Below are 21,120 nucleotides of genomic sequence, written 5' to 3'. Positions count from 1 at the left end.
TTCATCTTTTTATTAAAAGCAACACTGTATCACTTGCTATAAAGTAGTCGTTAAAATCTACCTTGATCTTCTATACATAATTTGCTCAACACCGTTGCCTCCATTTTAATAAGTAGAACAATGTGTTCTTAATTTGAACAACTGTCGCTTGGCAATGGCAGTGTTTCCACTCACTTCGTTGGTATGGGAGCTCAGGAAGATGGTCAGAAAATCAAGGAAGCTGGAAATATTTTCCCTTTTACATGGTGTATGAGAAGCTTTCTCACACAGTAAAATTGTCCCAGGGCCACCCTAGTCTGTGTGATGGCAGCAGATTCCTGCCTGTGCATACTTGTGTGTTTCTGGACTTGATGAAATGTGTCTCACAGCTTTTAGAGTGACTAAAAAATCCAAGTAAGTAATAGAAATCACAAGACACCAAAGCAATAGTTACAGGTTAAGGGGAAAATGCCTGGAAAAGGAGTTTGTGACACAGAAAACTCGCGATAGTTGGGATGCCTGGTGGCTCAATTGGTTAAGTGTCCAACTCTTGATCTCAGCTCCGGTCATGATCTCAAGGTTCTGAGTTTAAGCCCCACATTGGGCTCTGTGCTGACAGTGTGGAGCCTGCTTGGGATTCTGTCCTTCTCTTTGCCCTCCCCTGCAGTGCTCTCTCTCAAAATAAAGAAACAAACTAAAAAAACAAACAAAAAAAAAAACCCAGCTTGTGATACAAAGGCATTTTAACTATCAAGGTAGGGTTTCAAAAAGCAACTACAAAAAAATAAACTTCTCAAATTAAATTTAAAATAACATAAACATTCCATAGTTTTGGTTACATGAAAACAAGAGAAGTATTCTGAAGTTGAACAATATAAAGAATATAAAATTTAAAAGAAGCTTTTTCTTCCTCTTTCACATTTTCCATTATATCAATATCAATGTGAGATCCTCGGAGGTTTTGACTATAAAGATGAAGCATGATGGTTATTTTAGTTTTGAGGCATTTAATCAAAGGCTCATAGGGACAATCATTGGTCAAGCACTGATTATGATTTTAAAGATGACTCCTAATTAAATAGTCTTTGTAATCAATAGTGAAATTTATTATTTACCACATACCAGGCTCACTTCTAAGTGCTTAACATGCATTATGAACTTATTAAATAATAACAACCACAGTAGTGGTTTGGTTAGTTAATCCTTATATTTATAGGTTTATAAAAAGAAAGCAAAGAAAGGTTAAATCAATTGTCCAAAGTTACCCAATTAATAAGAAATAGAGCCAGGATTTAAATCCAGACTGGATGTAAAGGCCTAGGCCACCACTACCACTTTCTACTTATCTCTACACTAGCAGACTAGGCAGTGAAAATAGTAACATCTGTAGCATTCATTACATTATTAATGAAATTAATTTACACAAGCCATCATGGTTGGTTCTGCGGACAATAAATGATTTAAAACATCTAAAACTGTTCATATTCTTAAGTAGCCTTTGGTTGCCTGGGTGGCTTAGTTGGTTAGGCATCTGACCTTGGCTCAGTCCATGATCTTGTGATTCATGAGTTCAAGCTCTTTGCCAGGCTCTGTGCTGACAGCTCAGAGCCTGGAGCCTGCTTTGCATTCTGTGTCTCCCTTTCTCTCTGCCCCTCCTCCACTCATGATCTGTCTCCCTCTCTCTCTCAAATATAAATAAACATTAAAAAAAGGTTTTTTTTAAGTAGCTTCAAATCTAATGGATGTTAAGATAACATAAATAGGTTTGGTATAAGACATAACAGGTATCATACTTTCTAAGTTCTATTTTTATTGAGATATATGTGACCTATAATCCTATATTAGTTTCGTGTGTACAGCATTAGATATTTGTATATATTTCAAAATGACTTTTAATTGACATATACCACCTTACATAGGTACAAATTTTTTTTCTTATGAGAACTTTTAGGATTTATTCTCTCATACTTTCAAATATGCAATACAGTATTAACTATCATCGCCATGCTGTACATTATAGTCCCGACTTATTTTTATGTTTAGTTTTTAATGTTTTTTTATTATTTTGAGAGAGACACAGAATCCAACACAGGCTCCAGACTCAGCTCTCAGCACACAGCCGATTGCAGAGCTCGAACTCAAGAACCGTGAGATGATGACCTGAGCCAAAGTTGGATGCCTAACAGACTGATCCACCCGTGTCCCTCCTGTGACTTACTTAATAACTCGAAGTTTGTACCTGTCCATTTCTTTCACCCATTTTGCCTATCACCTTGCTACTGTCAATGACTAGTCTCTTCTCTGTATCTATGAGCTTTCTTCTTTTTATAAAAATCTACATATAAGTAAGATCAAGTATTTGTCTATTTTACTTAGCATAGTGCCCTCAAGGTCCATTACTGCAAATGGCAAGATTTCTTTCTTTTTATGGCTGAAAAATATTCCATTGCATATATTTATACAGCATATTTTCTTTATCCAACAATCTGTTGAGAGACACAGATTGTTTCAGTATTTTAGCTACTGTAAATAATGCTGCAATGAATTTGGGGATGTATATTACCTTTCTGAATTAGTTTTTGTTTTATTCAGATAAATACCCAGAGGTGAAATTGCTGGATCATATTCTAGGTAATTTTTTTGAGGAACTTTTGATACTGTTTTCACTAGTGGCTGTGCCAATTTATATCCTTACCATCAGTGCACAATCATTTTTTCCTCCACATTGTTCTTTTGTCTTTATGAGGAAAGCTATTCTAACAGGTGTGGGGCAACAGCTCATTGTGGTTTATATTTGCATTTTTTCTGATGATTAGCAATCTTGAGCACATTCATGGACTTGGCCGTCTGTAGGTATTCTTTGCAAAGTGTCTATTTAGATCCTCTGCTCTTTTAAAAATCAGATTTTGTGATTTTTGCTATGGACTTTTAGAACTTCTTTATATATTTTCAGTATAGACCCCTCATCAAACAATTTGTGAATCATTCACAGGCTCCCATTCCATAGGCTGCCTTTTCACTTTGTTGATGGTTTCCTTTGTAGTAAGTAGCTTTTTCATTTGTAGTTCTAGTTATTTTTGTTATTGCCTTTAATTTTGGTGTCAGATCTAAAAATTCATTGCCAAGACCAATGTTAAGGAGCTATGTTTTCTTCTAGGACTTTTACAGTTTCACGTCTTGTATTGAAGTCTTCAGTCTATTAGTTATTTTTTGTGGCTTTTTAATAGTGGTCATTTCATTTCATTTTCTGCATATGGCCGTCCGGTTCTCCCAACACCATTTATTGAGGAATGTCCTTTCATCATTGTAGGTTCTTGCTTCCTTTGTTGTAAACTGACCATAAAGGCATGGGTTTCTGAGCGCTCTAGTCCATTGCTCAGATCATTGGATTTTTTATGTCAATACCATTCTATTAATTATTCTGTGTCCTATAGTTTGGAATCAGGTAGTGTGATGCCTCCAGCTTTGCTCTGTCTTATGTATTTATAATCTAATAAGTGTTTAGATAAACTTACATGGTTGAGAGTGGGGATAAACTACTTACACATTTTCTAGAAATAAGAGCATTCTTAAGAGTTTTACAACAGACCTTAAGTTGAAGTGATAAGTTTGATACCTCGATTTGGTCTTGCTCAAGTTAATTAACCTCTCTGAGCCTTTTCTGATCTTAGGGTTCTGATCTTTGGCATTCAGTAAGAAAGAACATATGCATTTTGAGACTTTTTCAGTAAGTGATTGAATCTGAATAAATTCAGTGAAGCATGAAGAGTCCTTTAGGATACTGAAATGAAGGCAATTTTAGAAACCAGAACACCTTTCAGAAATTTAGGGATGAGAACTGGGACTGACTGGTTTATTTTGGGTCACATGCCTACTGATGGGAGACCAGGATGGTCAGGCTTAAACCTACACCAGGGAGGATTGGCAGCCCTACCAGAACCCAAAAAGCAGACTAAAGAACAGATATCTACAGAAGAAACAGAATCTAAAGTAGTAACACAAAAGTCCTAATAAAAATAACATAAGTAGATATGAATCAGCACTTCCCATGTTTCATGGATTGTTTTAAGCAGATCTCACACAGCACATAGACAAATGTTTGGAGGAAAGCCCAGGCCATGCACGAACTACCATTAAGATGTCGTGTAGGAGAGAAGAGGAGACAGTGAAGTGGGATCAGATGGTGGATGAGCTCTGAATAGGAAGCTAAGTTAAACTTGATTTTATTGACAAGTCAGAGCCAGTGCCAGTCAGTGCACCGAAGATAAGACCATCACAATTGTGTATCAGGATAACTAGCCTGTGTGAGAGAAGGGAAAAATGGGAAGTGGAAAATGTAACAAGCCATTTCACACAGAAGTGAAGCAAAAACCTACATTCAGTAAGTGGCAGTAGGAATGGAAAGGAAAAATAACCGGGAAGGCATTAGAAGGGTAGAACTGTGAGCAAACTGATGGCATATCAGAGGTGGAAATGACGGCTAAAAAGGGTTGTAAGTGGCTAAAATATTGCCCATTGAGGCACTGAAGAATGATGGTACTGAGCGGCTACCCTGGCAAAATAAGGAGGTAAGAACTGGAAAATGATGATGAAGGTGGTCTGGGGGACATGGACTTGGAGCAGGCAGTAAATTCTCAGAAGACAGTATCAACCAGGCAGTTCTAAATGTGCCACCATACCTCATGAAGAAACTTCAGGCAGGAAAATCTGAAGCTTGTGGAGGAGACTAAATTGCAGAAAGATAGAAAAGATAAAGAAGAAATGGACATTCCATAGATTGCTACTTAGCAAATCCTAATGTAAAATGTGCATTTAGTCAACAGGTTTGTAAAATTTTAAAAATTTAAATTTATTAGGATTTATTAGTAACACAATTACACAGAATAAAGTTCAGGAATTCACCAATTATGGTCACTAGTATGTGCTTTTTTGTGGCTTTTTAAACAGTATTTCTCAGGATTCATATTTATTCATAGTATAGGTGAATTTCATACATAACTTCACAATATGGATGTTACAGGTCTTCCATCAGTAAAATTAATGAAAACATATTTTCATGAAAGGCACATAAAGAAATCTAAACTAACACATTTAAGAAATCGTGATAACTTTGAATTTCTTTACATCACAAAGAAGAAAAACAAATCCCCAAAATATAACAGATGAAAATGTAGTCTGTGGTTACCCACACCCACACACACATATTTCAAGAAATATACTTCAACAAAATGACAGCACATAACTAAGAAACTACTTATCCACAAGCTTCTTGAAGGACCTTTCCAAGATGAGGAAAACAACAGAAGTAGGGTGGGGAATGCTGTTCATTTTGTTGAAACAAGGTCACGGAGACACATCATGAATCATGAAAAGAAATGGCTACCAACGTCCAATATCTAGCTGAGATGTAACACTTATTTGAGCACACATACAATCACTGACTTTATTAAATACTGTTACTCATCTTCTAAGTGTAATTGCCTGTTTAATTCTCAGAAATAATAGCACAATTGAAAAAAAAATTAACAAGCATGTGGCAGAAATTTGAAGAGAAAAAAGTAATTTTAATATAGTGTGATAATTAAATTTGAAACTAGTTACATATAGGAATTTAAAGCTTGCGTTATATCAGCAGCTGAATATTCAAAGACCTTTCCTGTTATCTTCCAAATAAGGAACTATCATGTATGCTAGGTACAAGGGATTTCCCAAAGGAAATACACAAATGAATGTCTCAAAATTCATTATGCTGACATATTTTTACCCACAAAATGCTCTCAATAATCCACCTAAACTTAGTTATAAATAAAAACGTAGTCATTTAAAGTGTATAAAAATTAATCTGGCATTACCTTTACGGAAATGCATGAATACCATCCAAATATTAAAATTCAAAGTGAAAACAAACCAAATGAATAAAAATGAAGTGTTTACAGTCAGTCTAAGACAGTATATCCTCAAAAATCTGAAATTTGTTTTTCAAACCAAATCTAATGTAGAATTAGATCAGCATGCACTTTTAAAAGAAAAATTAAAATGCATACAATGTTTATGTAACTGATCCAAAGGTAGGTATTGTCATCCTCTTAAGAACATTTCAATAAAACACATTAAGTTTAAGGAACAAATCATGTTATTAAAATAGTCTGTGCAATGTTTGTACAAATAACTTTGTTAAGATTACAATATACATATAATCAAGATAAGGGCTGCAATGTTTCCTAATAAGTACTGTACTTAAAAATTTACAAGACATGAACATAAATAAAGCTGTTTAAAACTGGCAAACACGGTAATAGTCTGTCATTCAGTACAAAGTACTTAATATTTGTTTATTACCAAAGCCATCACGCTAGAATCATAAGTTGCCACTCTTAAAGCCTAAAAGTAATGTGGAAAACTAAAGTTATAAATACATGTATACATACATTTGCATATTTACACAGAGGCAGAAATCATCAATACACTAGAGTCGAGCATTAACACTGCCCTTAGTTTTACACTGCAGGACCGCCTTTCACAATGAAGAACGGTCCTTCTATGAGTTTCAGTTAAAAAAAAAAACACAACAGGAGAACTTTGGTCAGGCCCCAGATGCATCTGCCGTTTACTACACTGTGTTGCTGCAAGACTCTAATTTAGAGAGATCCACATAGTACTCATTTGGTTTGAAAATGCATTTACCATTAACTGCGAAACTTAGAAGAGACCACAATCTTTTAGATTATTTTTTATGATGACATCTGTTACAGCATCAAAAACAAACTGCACATTCTTAGTATCTGTGGCACATGTGAAGTGGGTGTATATTTCCTTTGTGTCCTTTCTTTTATTGAGGTCTTCAAACTGACACTGAATGTACGCAGCTGCCTCTTCGTACGTGTTTGAGCCTGAGACGGGAAAAGGCAGGAAGCAAGGGGCAACGTTAAAATGAGTACACGGCTAAGCAAAATGGACCTGAAAATATTGAAATCAGCTTCATACATATAAAATATATAGATCCTGTCACTGTATTTTTCCTTCTAGCACAAGAGAAAGGATTTCATCTAAATGAAAAATCCCCAAGGTTAATTACCTTTCAATGACTGTAAGTTACTCTTTAAGAAAACAAAATCAAAAGCAAGGCAGTCTCTGCTCCCCAGGGTCTTTGTTCTGCCCCAATCCAAATGCCAGATCTTCCTTTTTTTCTTTCTCCTTAAACTCTACACCAAACTAACTCCCTTCGCTGATGGTATGCTATTCATTTCCAGCCTACTCGATGACCAAGAAATGCCAGCTGAATGGTGATCAGTATTAACTTTTCTCTATACACAACATGCATTTGTCATTTTTCTTTATTCAAAAATTGTACATGGGTCTACAGTGTGGTTTATGGCCACGGGGTTAGACTTCTGACTACAAACACTCCAGAAATGGTCCATATCTAATGATAATCACATGCACGCTTTGCAATGCACCAATACAATTTTAGGTGAGCCCTTGACAGAGCTACATACATATGTTCATCATTAGACATATAAAGATGGTTACTAGCAGAACTAACTTCTAGTTTAGAAAACCCCAAACTTTATTAATTGCAGACTGGCTAATAAAATTTGGTAGATCTATACAATGAGCTGCCATACATTGAGAATAAAAAGTACTATTGCCACATACAACATGAAAGTATTCCATAAACATACTGTTGAACAAATGAAGCCAGACACAAGAGTATATACTGTAGGCTTCAACTGATGTTTGGAAGATGAAGTTGGAAAACAATGAAAATTAATCAGTGAAGACAAAAGTCATAGTAACTCGGTGTGTTTGTTTAGACTGGGAGAGGCATGATGGGGTTGCTGGGGACCTGAAAATAATTGTGTTTCTCGATCTGAGTGAATATATGGTGTTTTTACTTTTTAAAAATTCAGTGAGTTTCACATTTATGCTAAGTATGCACGTATGTATATATTTCACACATGCGTATGATACTTCAAAAAAAGTTCCATTTGAAAAAAAATTATTAGATCTCTCTTTTGTAGTAAGGACACAAAATTAATGGCTTGGCTTTCAAGGTCCTCTTACCCAGCCTACTTCACAAAGCTCTTCTGAGATCCTCCGGTGCACACTTGTGGCTCACCCGTGTCAGCAGGACCCTACACACCAACTCCCACCTGTGACCCTACACACACAGCTTCACCAGCTGCTTCCGTGTGACGGCTCCTGCAAATCTGCAATAAACAGGCAGGTAGGACTAGCTTTCTTCAGTTAGTGTTTTCATTTTCTTTGGGTGGCTCAGTCGGCTGAGTGTCTGACTTTGGCTTAGGTCATGATCTCACAGTTCTTGAGTTTGAGCCCTGCGCTGGGCTGTGCTGACAGCTAGCTTAGAGCCTGGAGCCCTGTGACTCCTCTCTCTGACCCTCCCCTGCTCACGCTCGCTCTCTCTCTCTCAAAAATAAAAACATTAAAAAAAATTATCACCAAGACCAACATCAAGGAATACTGCTTATTTTCTTCCAGAAGTTTTATGGTTTGAGGTCTTAATTTTAAGTCTTTGATCCATTTTAAGTTCCTTTTTGTGTATAATACAGTGGTCGTTTCCCCAGCACAACTTACTGAAGGACTGTCTTTTCCTCACGGCACGTTCCTGGCTCATATGTTGTAATTTATTCATGATATGTGTGTGGGTTTTTTTTCTGGGCTCTCTATTCCTCAGAACTATGTGTCTATTTTTTTGTCAATCCCGTAATGTTTTGATTACTATAGCTTTGTAGCATAGCTGAAAGTCAGCTCTGTGCTTTATCAAGATTTTTTGCCAACTTAGGTTTTTGTTATTTTGTTTTTGTTTTTGTGGTTCCAAACAAATTTTAGGATTATTTATGTTAGTTCTTTGAAAAAATGCCACTGGATTTTTGATAGGGATTGCACTGCATCCGTAGATTGCTCTGGGTAGTGTGGACATTTTAACAATATTTTTCTAATCCATGAATATGGAATATCTTACCCTTTGTTTTTCTTCTTCTATTTCACCAATGTCTTAAAATTTTCAGTGTAGAGATTTTTCTTCTCCCCTCCTTAAATTTATTCCTATTTTCTTTTTGATGCAACTGCAGATGGTATTATTTTCTTAATTTCTTTCTGATAGTTCATTACTAGTGTATGGAAATGCAAAATATTTTTACATACATACTGTTTATCCTGCAAATTTTCTGAATTCATTGATTAGTTTAACAGAAGTTTAGTGAAGCCTTTATATATGTATACATATATATAGATGAATACCTTAACAGTAATTTAAAGTTTTTATGTATTTTTATATATATATACACACACATATATACACATACATATATACACACACAAAGGTGTTGACTACTACATAAATATAATACTGTAATACATATAATACTATGATGAATAAAAGTGGCAAGAAAAGGATCCCTTGTTTTTTCAGACTGGTTTCCTTGTTTTGTTGAAGTATGATGTTAACCGTGGGCCTGAATTCTCACTTTGTTTTTATCAGAAATGAATGTTGTGTTTTGTCAAGTGGTTTTTCTGTATCATTTGAGATGATCAAGATTTTTATCTTTACCATTTGCAGATCAACATGATACACCACCTTAACACAATTAAACTACCCTTGTACCTACACCATGGTGTATAATTCTTTTAATATCTTGTTGAATTTGGTTTGGTAACATTTTGTGGAGGATTTCTGCATTAACGTTCATCAGGGGTACTGGCCTACAATTCTCTTACATCATTCTTGTCTGGTTTTGGTATGAGGGTAAAATGCTGTCCTCATAAAATGATTTTGGATGTGTTCCTTTCTCTCCTATTTTTTTTTTTTTTGCAAGAGCTTTAAAAGGACTGGTATTAATTATTCTGTAAATGCTGATAGAATTCATCAGTGAAGCCATCTGGCCATGGACTTATTTATTGGGAGGTTTTAATTATGAAGTAATTGGTCTGTTCAGATTTTCTATTTCTTCATGATTCAGTCTTGGTACTTGGTAGGTTCTATGTTTTCTAGGAATTTTTCTACTTTTTTAGGTTATAAAAATTAGTTTACATTTTAACTCTTGCTAGCAGACAACCATATACTTTATAAATCAAAATTTAGTTTATTGGTACTCTGAAATTCTAAAGCAATAAACTGTGTCTTATTGATAGATGTTAATGCAACCTGTCAACTCAAAGTATGTTTTGAGAAAATAGCTTGCACGGAGCGCAGAGCACAACTTGCTGTATATAATAGGGGCAACTAGACTGCTAAGTGCCAAGAGCTACGACACATGAATAAACTCATGAACACATTTCTCAAATTCTTAAGAATGGCAAGGATGTGGAGAGAAGGTAGTAGGTATTTTCTGTATGTGATAGAAGTGTCAGGTATAAAAGCAAGTACAGGTGATGCCCTGGTTTAAGAATGAAGTGGGAAGGACTGGAAATATAACTGAAAGGGAGATGGAGGAGATCTGAGAAAACAAAGAAGTTCAGTTTGAATTTCAGGTGTTAAAAAATACATGTATGTTCAATAAGCAGCTGGAAACGCAAGCCAGAGGCTCTAGAAAGAAATTATGAGTTGACAATGGAATTTAACATGGTGAGAATAAACATGACCACAAAAGCAGAGAGTGCTAAGGGAATGCAGTGAAATACCAACATACAGATATTTAAACAGAAGGGGTGGAAATAGGAGCAGGCAGAAGTAGTTTAGAGGCTACACAGGCAGGAATTAAAAGTGGAGGTTGCAGCAAGAAGCAATGGAATCATAACTTAAGAGAATGCAATGAGGACTTTGCATTATAATCCTGATACTGGGATTGTGAAAAAATTATCTAATACTCTCTGTGCTCTAAGATTGTGAGATCACAGATTCTTCTTAACTGGACAACATAAGAAATATCCTTTCGTGGCTGCTCTGAAATCCCTGTAGGTATGTGATATTTATGGATTCATTTGGGCACTCTGGTAATACTAGCACAAATTGGCTACTGCATAATAGAAAATGACAAAAATAAACTGAAAGACAGATTAAACTAAAGGCAATATTGAGCCTTGGCTCTAGAGAACTTCAAACTTGGAGACATGACTACACATAGTTTTATTCCTAATGAGCACTAAAATGTTTCTGAACAAGGTGACGGGATAGGAGGACTTCCAAAAGGAAAACAGAAGTTTAAAAATAAGCAACTGTGTGAAATTTTTCCGAATTGAAGTATGGGAGTACACAAAATAACCTGTAATAATGAATAGTGGGACTATATTTATTTTGGTTCCAATGAGAATTTGACTCTGGTAATCTGGTTGTTAATGGGCTGGTGCAGGGGTGCCCACAGCCTTGGGTCTGGAAACAGACAGTCCTTGAGCCCAGTGTTCCCACCTGCATGAGTGGATGTAAGAACACTGATATCACAGGGTGGTTTTATCTTTGCCTGTGAAAGGGCCGGAAATACTTATTATACTATTAAGATACTCAATACAAGACTAACCAACCTGGTGTTTATACTGAAACAAATTCTTGAGACTTTTTTTTTTAAAAGGATGGAGTAGGGGTAACTTGTATCAATTAGCTAAATTAACCAAACTCTTCAGAATATTTGGGTGAAAAGATCAAAAGCTAGTGGTAGTAAAACTCTTTTTATTTGAGGCACAAAGTCCTCCTCATTAAAATCTTATTAGGAAACCCCATATGTAAAACAGACAAAAACGAAGTCACCCTGCTTTAATGAGAGAGACGTTGTGCGTGTATGGGGGACATAAGTCTCTGTGTTCCCTGCTCTCGTCAGTAGCAGCCCAGGAGCTAAACTAAAACCAAGTTTTAGTTCAAAATCTGATTTTACAAATGGAGTACCGAAACCCAGGTAAATTAACTTCCTTTTTCAAGATCAAGGAGCTAATTATGGGAACACCAGGACCAAATCTCAGGTCTCCTTTTCTAAGTTCAGGCCATTTTCCACAGCAGGCAAATTACAGTACCATTAACAGCCTCCTTACCAGTGCTGGGATTACCTGGGAAACTGACTCCCCTGAAAAATTAACTGACTCATGGACTCCTTCTTCATTTATCCCCCTTATAACTACCATTCATGTTCTTCTGAAGTAACATGGGGCTTTTCTGTGTGTAAGAGTACATCAGTCTTTGAGATTAGACTATGAGCACAGAAGGGTCTTACTGGGCATCACACATACCCGACACACGATCTGTTCACTGGATAAACAAATCAGTATTTTAAATTTAGGAAGACTTGGAGTCATCATAGAAAATTATTTAACAGCTTCTCCATTTGAATATGTTATTGCCAATAATCTTGGCTACACCTCAAGGAACTACTGGTACTTGAATGCAGTGTAATAATTTCAATTAAAAGTAATCTATACCTGAAATCTTGCCTTAGAGGAACTTTCATTAGAAATTTATGATTTGACAAGCTATGCACAGAAAGTAAAATACCTGCGTATTCTGGATAGCATATAGTGAGAGGGCTCTTTTTGATCTTTTCTTCGAAGAGATCCTTCTTGTTTAGAAAAAGTATAATAGACGTATCTGTAAACCATTTGTTGTTACATATGCTGTCAAACAACTTCATGCTTTCATGCATTCGATTCTGTAACAGGAAAGAATACAGTCTGTCACAATGGCAAGAGTTTTTTTTGAGAAGTTCTACTTTTAGAAAATAGTGTTATCATAACAGAGCTCAGTCAGCTGAAAAATCACGTAGCACAGAAATACATTCCTGCCATTTAAGAACAAGGACACTTGATTACAGGTGAGATGAATGGATACACCACTCATCACTTTTTGTATTCAACCGGTATTCACACAGTGCCCACTGCGTGTCACTAGGCCTGGGAACACCCTGCCGCGGGACCCAGCAATCGAGAGACACCAGTGTAACCATCTGAAAAGAGATCTCACTGTTACAGAGGTTAGTGAAGTTTCTTCATTGAAAGACAAGTAGAGGTTTTTAAAAATAATTAAATGGAACAATTACCCAGCCCTCTAAATCTAAGGGTATACTATGGATGGAATCCTCCACCCCAGTTTCCTGTCCTTCTAGTATACGTGGTTCCAAAAGGGCACAGAGAGAAAGGAACATATAATGGCGCACTGCACCTGTTGTACTCTAACTGCACATGCCTGATTTTAAAAATATAAAAGTGACATTTTGATCTCCTTTCCCCCAGTCTGTACTAAAGGTAATTTAGGATGACAGTGCTTTGAGGCGCCTGGGTGGCTCAGTCAGTTAAGCACCTGACTTTGGCTCAGGTCATGATCTCACAGTTTGTGGGTTCGAGTCCTGTGTCAGGCTCTGTGATGACAGCTCAGAACTTGGAGCCTGCTTCCGATTCGGTGTCTCCCACTCTCTCTCTGTCTCTCAAAAATAAACAAACACTTAAGAATTTTTTTCTTTTTTTTTTTTTTAAATTACAGCACTTTAGGAGCGCCTGAGTGGCTCAGTTGGTTGAGTAGCTGACTCTTGATTTTGGCTCAGATCTTGATCTTGTGGGTCATGGATCTGAGTTCAGGCCCCAAAGATCTTGCTGGTTTCTCTCTCTCCCTCTCTCCCTCAAAAATAACAAACATTTTAAAAACAAAAAAAAACAATGGAACTTTAAATTTCTATATAAAAATATTTGCCCTAGATTAATGGTACATTGTAACATCTCTGAAAATTACATGGCAATAGCAAAGTAAAACATGGATCAAAGATTCTGGAGCTGGCAGACATAACAAGTAAAGAAAAATGAGCCTTGGAGTATTATGGGAACTAACTTTACTTTCAGTCACTTCCGAGCTACCAGATACGGGAAATGCATAGTTTAGCATATAGAGTCGAAGGGAGATTAATTCCTAGTCTTTTCTTATTCGTGGGGTACCTCTGTGCTTCTTTAGTGTACCTCCCTCTCAGTATATAAAAAGAAGAGCCAGAGAAAAGAGTCTGAACTTTCAAATAACTCCCGCCATGAGTGAGAATTACTCTAGAATTACTCTCAGAAAACTTCCTGGCAGTGTCTCAGTCCGTCATATGTCATGCTTCATTTGTCACAGTGGTTCTACTTGCCATTTCTTCATCTTCGGCTAGAACCAGGTCATAGTCACTCAGAGCCACACAGAAGATGATGGCAGTCACTCCTTCGAAGCAATGAATCCACTTCTTCCGCTCAGATCTCTGTCCTCCCACATCAAACATTCTATAAGAGAAAGAAGGAGTTGGACATCACCTTAAAGATTAAAAAGGGGTCCTATAATATCATCAAATCTCCAACTTGCAGGGGGAATGTGGGATGGGAACAAAGAGAAGGACACTATGCGGGAGGAAAATGACGTCACAAATTGGTTTTCACAAAGGGAAAAAAGTCTGGGTTTTAAAATTTTTGATTGAAAACAAAGCCCAAAATACCCATAAAAAACAACACATTCATTAACATATGAGAACACTCAGATCAGAACATGAAAGCAGATACAAATGAGTGGACTGCACTATGAGTAAACACTGAGATGTCACAGGAAGCAATCAGGAACTCAGAGATAAGTATATTCAATGTGCCGGAGTCACAGAACAGTAGAGGCAGAGGCTGTGGTCCCCTCTTCCCATCCCAAAACGTTTTATTTCTCTCAGAGGCTACAAGTAGCACTTTGACATAAAGGAGAAACCTCATTCCATGTTACAAAAAAAAAAAAAAAGACTGAGGAAGCAAACAGTAGATGGGGCAAACAGGTGGCCTAAAATTTTAAAGTAAACTCAATTTTTATACAATGTACAACTGTAGACCATCGTAGCCTGGTGTACAGGGTAGTAACATAAGCACTATACAGACCATGATCTTTTTATTTTTTCTTATAAAAGTTTATGAAGTTAAGCAAAAATTGACATTCACATAGATGGTTATGCAACCTAGAAATAACCACTTACATAATGGAAACACTATGCAAACTGGTGCATTTTAAAAGGCTCCATTTATCTAGATGGTGCACTAATTAAAATAGTCCCTATTTAATTCTCAGGCAAAAAGAATTTCCCTGCAGAGTAGTATTGGCCTATAAAGCAAATCAGAGTACATCAACTAATATTGTTACTTTTATCATCATTTCAGTGCCCTTCATTCTATTGGGTTAGCAAGTGATTTGTTCCTTAAATATGCTATATAGCAAAATGTGTTAAAATGGGTTTAAGACATAAAAAGGAGAGCTGCTAATAAAGATTTAAAAAGAACAAAATAAATTAGAATGACTACCCATTTGTTAACAAACAATTTGAAAATAACCTTACCGAAAAGTCTTTATTTACTTCAGGTAACTTCTCTGATTGAATGTCATATAGATCTTTGCCACTCAATATAAAATAACAAACACTCCATCCCGTCTGACATTTTTTTCCTGTGACGGTTGGTTTTATGTGTCAATTTGGTTAGGCCATCATATGCAGCTATTTAGTCAAGCCCTAACCTAGGTGCTGCTGTGAAGGTATTAACCTCTAAAATCAGCCAAGATTATCCCTAATAAGCAGGAAGACCTTATCCAATCAGGTGGAGGGCCTTAAGAACAAAAACTGAGGTTTCCCTAAGGGAGAAGAAGTTCTACCTCAAGACTGAAACATCAGTTCCTGTCTGAGCCTGCTTTCCTGCCATCCTGCCCTACAGTCTTGACATTTGCCAGGCCCCATGGTCATGTAGGTCCATTCCCTGAAATGGACAACCCTGACTAATAGAAATTTTAGTACTCAGAGTGGAACACTACTATAACCAACACCTAAAATGGTGGAAGTGGTTATAGAATTGGATACTAGGTAGAGACTGGACCAATCTTGAGTTACTAAACAATAAAAGTTGAGATTGCTTTGAAAAGATGGTTGGTTAGAAACAGACATAAAAGGTAATAATTCTGGAGACACTTGGGAGTGAAAAGATGCCAGAAAACCTTCTATCTTAGACAATACATGTATCATTAATGAACATGATGTTGGGAGAAGTATGAATGTTAAAGATATTTTTGATGAGGTCCCGGAAGGAAATGAAAAGCCCATTACTGGACAATGGAGAAAAGGCAATTCTTGCTGTAAAGTCACAAAAACTTTGGCATACTGTGTTCTAGTGCTGGGTGTTAAAAAATTAACTTGAAGGTTAGTTCAGGATATCTCCAAGTAAAATGTGCAGGGTTGATTATCACTTCCCGAACATTCTCCCTTCCCCCAACAATGTAAAGACTTTGTCGTACTTCATAAATATTTGTTGAAGGAATGCATGAACTATGTCTACAGACTAGCTTTTTACTATGTTAAAGATCCAGGTCTTGCGGGGTGTCCAGGTGGCTCAGTCAGCTTCGCTTCCGACTTCAGCTCAGGTCATGATCTCATGGCTGGTGGGTTCAAGGCCCACATCAGGCTCTGTGCTGACAGCTCAGAGCCTGGAGTCAGCTTCACATTCTGTGTCTCCCTCTCTCCATGCCCCTACTCACGCTTTCTCTCTCTCTCAAAAATAAACAAACACTAAAAAAGCAGCTAGATCTTCCAGTTATGCTGTGGGGATGTGACATATAAAAAGACTTATAATCAAGCAGTTTAACTACAAAAGAAATCTTCTAAATTTATTCAGTTCATAAATGAAGAAATCAGTACTTCTCAAACTTCAGTATAAATCAGAATCACCAAGTGTATAAAGTTGATACTGCTGGCCTGGGGACCATACTTTGAGAATCACTGGTCTAATTCATTAGCCAAGGAGCAAAAATGACTAAAATCTAATGTAACGAATGACTGTGCATTAGGCATTGTTCCTTTTTCACACATAGTTTACAATTACCTTCAAATTCTAAACTACTTTTTAAAAAATTAATAAAAAAACAGAAAACTGTAATATGTTCTCTTCTGTATGAACAGCTGAAACTTTTTTTCTAGCATCAAATAGGGAGTAGATTTGATTTTTATTATTTCTTTTTTTAGGGGGAGAGGGGAAAAGTAGAAGAGGATATTGAAGATCCTGAGATTTTTTTTTAATGTTTGCTTTTGAAGGAGAGAGAGAGAGAGAGAGAGAGAGAGAGTGTGTGTGTGTGTGTGTGTGTGTGTGTGTGTGTGTGTGTGAGAGAGAGAGAGAGAGAGAGAGAGAGAGAGTGTGTGTGTGTGTGTGTGTGTGTGTGTGTGTGTGAGAGAGAGAGAGAGAGAGAGAGAGAGAGAGAGAGTGTGTGTGTGTGTGTGTGGGAGGGCAGAGAGAGACAGACACAGAATCTGATGCAGGTTCCAGGCGTGAGCTGTCAGCACCGAGCCTGATGAGGGGTTTGAACTCACAAACCGGCAAATGATGACCTGAGCCAAAGTCAGATGCTTAACTGACTGAGCCACCTGGGTACCCCCACCCCCAACTCTCCACTATTCTTTCTAAGAAAGAGTGCAAGCTGGGAAGAGGGACAGAGGGAAAGCCAAAATCATAAGCAAGCTTTACTCCCAGCATACAGGAGGACAGGGCTCAATCGCATAACCCTGAGATCATGATCTGAGCTGAATCAAGAGTTGGACGCTTCACCAACTGAGCCACCCAGATGCCCCCAGAAGATCCTGAGATGTTCTGACATTCTCAGACTGTCATCTGATATCACAGTGACCAATACTCACTGTTACAAAGCTAGCTGACTGTATGTACACGCCAACCCTGAAAACATACTCCAAAACCCATTTAACATTTATAGTATAGTATAGAAATTTGTCTTATGATTTTATAAATATAAGGGATGCTTTAATTCTGTATTTGGCAAAAATACTATAGTAAAATTGCTGATTCCTTAAAGCAATATAGTCCATGTAGACACTTTCTACAAACAGCTAGTCACAGAGTTGATAATATAGATTATGAAATTATGCTTTATTGTCTCATTTGGAATTTAATTCCAATCATACCAAAATGAAGTGAAATTGAAATTTTACATCAGCCATTAAAATGAGACAATGAATTACAATACAAAACACACAAAATGAAAATAAACACTCAAGAGTTCCCAGTAGAATTATTCTAAGTATATTTCTGCCATCATTCTTCTGAGACTCCCTTTACAAAAAGCAAAGCTGGAACCATATGTTTGCAATGATAGTAATTTAACAGAACCCAAATCCAAAATAAGACAGTTTATCTGAAGTTCCTGACAAACCTATGTTTAAGGCAGTAAGTGAAAACAGTAATGAAACACATCCTGTGAAATTCTACCTCACCCAAGAGGACTAAAGATAAAGAGACTTCCTAGGGGCATCATGGCGAGAGAATTTTATGGAATCTTAGCACTTGCTTGAGGATGAAATGACAAGAGCATGGTCAGGAACTGAACTTTGTACAGACTGCCTTAAGTGCCCAAGGATGGACTGCACACTTAGCACTGTCCCTTCCCCCTGGCAGAGCTCTTCCCTCTGTAACATTCACCTGAGGGGCAATCACCTCATTTATGTTAACACCTACAAGAGCGGGCCAGAGTGTAATGCCCTCTGCTAAGACTCTTAACCAACCGTCCTCTTGCCTAATAAGGAAATTTAACTCAAGCTTTCTTACTTGCTAACCCCCAACTCCATGCATTTCTCTTTAGACTGCATTTGTTAGAACAAAGCCATTATCTGAACATAACAACTTAAGTTTCCTTTTAAACTATGGTCTTTAAAACAAACAACGCAAAACAAAAAATCTTAATCTAAGGTACAATAGATTAAAAAAAAAAACTCTGAAGCCCTATTCTGACAGTGAGCTTCCTTAAATTTATTTTATAACTTTAAGAGAAATATGACAATAGTTTCCAGATCAGACATATCAGACTGTGTAAATATTCATGTTTTACTATTCCTGACTTTGGTCATTTAATATCCTAGAAATAGTAAACAGATGAAAGTAAATGATTTTGATAAAAGCTACTGCCAGCAAGAAAAAGAAGTCCAGTGACCCCTTCAACAAAACTTTACCAAGTATTAAAGTACAAAGTTACATGGTCAGATAGACTAAATTTGTAATTCTCTTTTAAAAAGGCAGGGCGATGTTTGGGATTGTTTTGGGGTTTTTTTGGATGCAAGATGCCATGGAAAATTAAAATTCAATTTTAGTTTTCTAGAAAACTCAATTACATGAACCACTGAATGTAGAATAAATCAGTGGCAAATGGTAATAAAAAATGTATTTAAAGTATTTATGGAAGGAGTCAGAAGTACAGTTGCATATATGTAACTACTTTTCACAATTTATATTAGCTTCTTTATAAATATTTGTTTTATCTTTGACTACAAATCATTTTTAGATGCTTTCAGAAATTCTGCTTTATTACTCTTTCTGAGCACTTGAGTTAAGCAAAGGTCAAGTGGTTTTTTTGTTTGTTTGTTTGTTTTTTTCCATTCTTTAAAAGAGAGGAACACAAGTCCGTAAATTTGAATGTACTATTTCACGGACAGTCCCTGGGTCTGGTCTGCTGGGGAACTGAGTGTCTCAGACAAAATGAGCTCCAAGAACCCCTGTGTTTCCAAAGGCCACAAGTCAGTGCCTCTTTGCTCAAACCTCACTACACTCTAAGTTAAATGAACATTTTTCATCATAATAAAAGTGCACATATTTGCATAAGAATTTTCATGAAAAAAGGTACCCTTCATTTTTAATATTTCCATAAATAAGCACATATTCAATCTGTAAAATTCTTTTTTTTACCAAAGATCATAGGATAAGACTTTGCCCAAATGTATAATATCAGAGCAATATTTTCTAATCAGAAATAAAAGTCAAAAACTATTTTTATTTAAATCACTTTGAAAAATACAGACAAGAGACTGCATGGCCATTTTTTTCTCAAATAAAAATATAAATATTCCTTCTAAGAATGTTGCCCTCTTTCACCCAAAAGTGCTTCATCCAATCACCTAAGTTTTTTTGTAATTTTTAGCTCAGTTTTTAAAAACTTTTACTATTTCTTTCTTTACTAAACAAGGTGTTTTAGATCTAAATTTGTAATTATATGCTTTGAAGCTACTCACTTAAAATGAAGATCTTTGAAAGTAAAATGGGTTTCAACAATTCCTGTAGTTTTCACTCTAGTTCTGAGAACATCTTGTTGAGTTGGGATATAGTTTGGTTGTGCTATTCTGTCCAAGTCATTCAAATAGCTGAAAAAACAAACAAGACAATATGCTAATAGTTAATATAGCAATTAAAGATCTTCTAAATCAAGGAGTAAAACATTTTGATGCATGCAATTTTCTGAATTACTAGAAATCTTTACCTTTCTGGTTATAATACAACGGATTTAAGTTTATCGGTTTTATAACTCCCACTGAAATGAAAACATTTATACAAGTAAGTCTCCAGCCACAGACCTCTTTTAACACTTTCTAAGCGTTGTGTACTTTGTTTCCTAAGGACACTGACTAGTCATTCTCTTTATTGGAAACAAAAGAGAGTTAACAACTTCTTAAAAACCACACAAAACCAACTGTACACTACAGTTTGTCTCTTAAAAGTCTTTATTACATTTTATATAGAACTGTGTTTTATTTTCAGACATAACTCTTGAGGAGTAATAAGAGGATTCTGAGAATCTTACATATTTAAGAAAGTACTAAATAACCTCTAGCCAAAGGCTGAATTCAATACTGTTCCTTTTCAAGCAGAGTCTTAAGTTGCACATAGGAAAACACTACATATGCTCTTTTACTCTGCATTTTACTGGCTCTGTAAATCCATATTCATATTTTACTTCTCACTGATTTTAGTCACCTGCCAATGCAAAGCACTCTGCCAATGATGCCAAATGTGGTGTGCTATTAAAATGGAGCAGTGTCGTACCATGGAATTAATTTGTGTAAATCATCTCATGCCATTTTATATAGTAAATAATGTTGCAGAATGTCCAAATACAGAGAGATTAATGTGAACCTCAGGGTTAATTAAAGAAGCTTTCATGGATGGTGAGGAGTTTAAACAGAAATCTGAATGATGAGACAGAAAAAAAGAGAATGCCATCCACATCAGGAGAATTAAACAGTAGGGAGACAAATAGTCACATCTTGTTTCTCAGAAAGTAAAGCCCCTAGGAGGGGCTATGCAGAAATTCAAAAGAGAAGTCGGACTTCATCTTAAGGTCAGCTGCCCGTGGGGATCATCTCTACAGTGTCGTCTAATAGCCAAGTGGAGTAGTCAACAATGATTTAG

The 21,120-nt window shown here is 36.3% G+C and overlaps 1 protein-coding gene across 1 annotated transcript in view; it reads right to left on the bottom strand.

The window, feature by feature from the left end:
* Window positions 1-4,807: 4,807 nt before the first annotated feature.
* Window positions 4,808-21,120, bottom strand: part of GNAI1 (G protein subunit alpha i1) — an 81,883-nt gene continuing 65,570 nt past the window's right edge. Inside the window, exons 5-8 of the mRNA XM_029956864.1 lie at window positions 19,947-20,075; window positions 14,028-14,157; window positions 12,416-12,569; window positions 4,808-6,869 (exon numbers count right to left, since the gene is read on the bottom strand). Of these exons, the coding sequence (XP_029812724.1) occupies window positions 6,679-6,869; window positions 12,416-12,569; window positions 14,028-14,157; window positions 19,947-20,075 (604 nt within the window). The 3' untranslated portion in view covers window positions 4,808-6,678. The remainder of the gene's footprint in view (window positions 6,870-12,415; window positions 12,570-14,027; window positions 14,158-19,946; window positions 20,076-21,120) is intronic.

This window comes from Suricata suricatta, chromosome 2 (genome assembly GCF_006229205.1).
Source record: "Suricata suricatta isolate VVHF042 chromosome 2, meerkat_22Aug2017_6uvM2_HiC, whole genome shotgun sequence".
Classification (NCBI taxonomy): domain Eukaryota; kingdom Metazoa; phylum Chordata; class Mammalia; order Carnivora; family Herpestidae; genus Suricata; species Suricata suricatta.
This window is presented reverse-complemented; position numbering and strand designations above follow the sequence as displayed.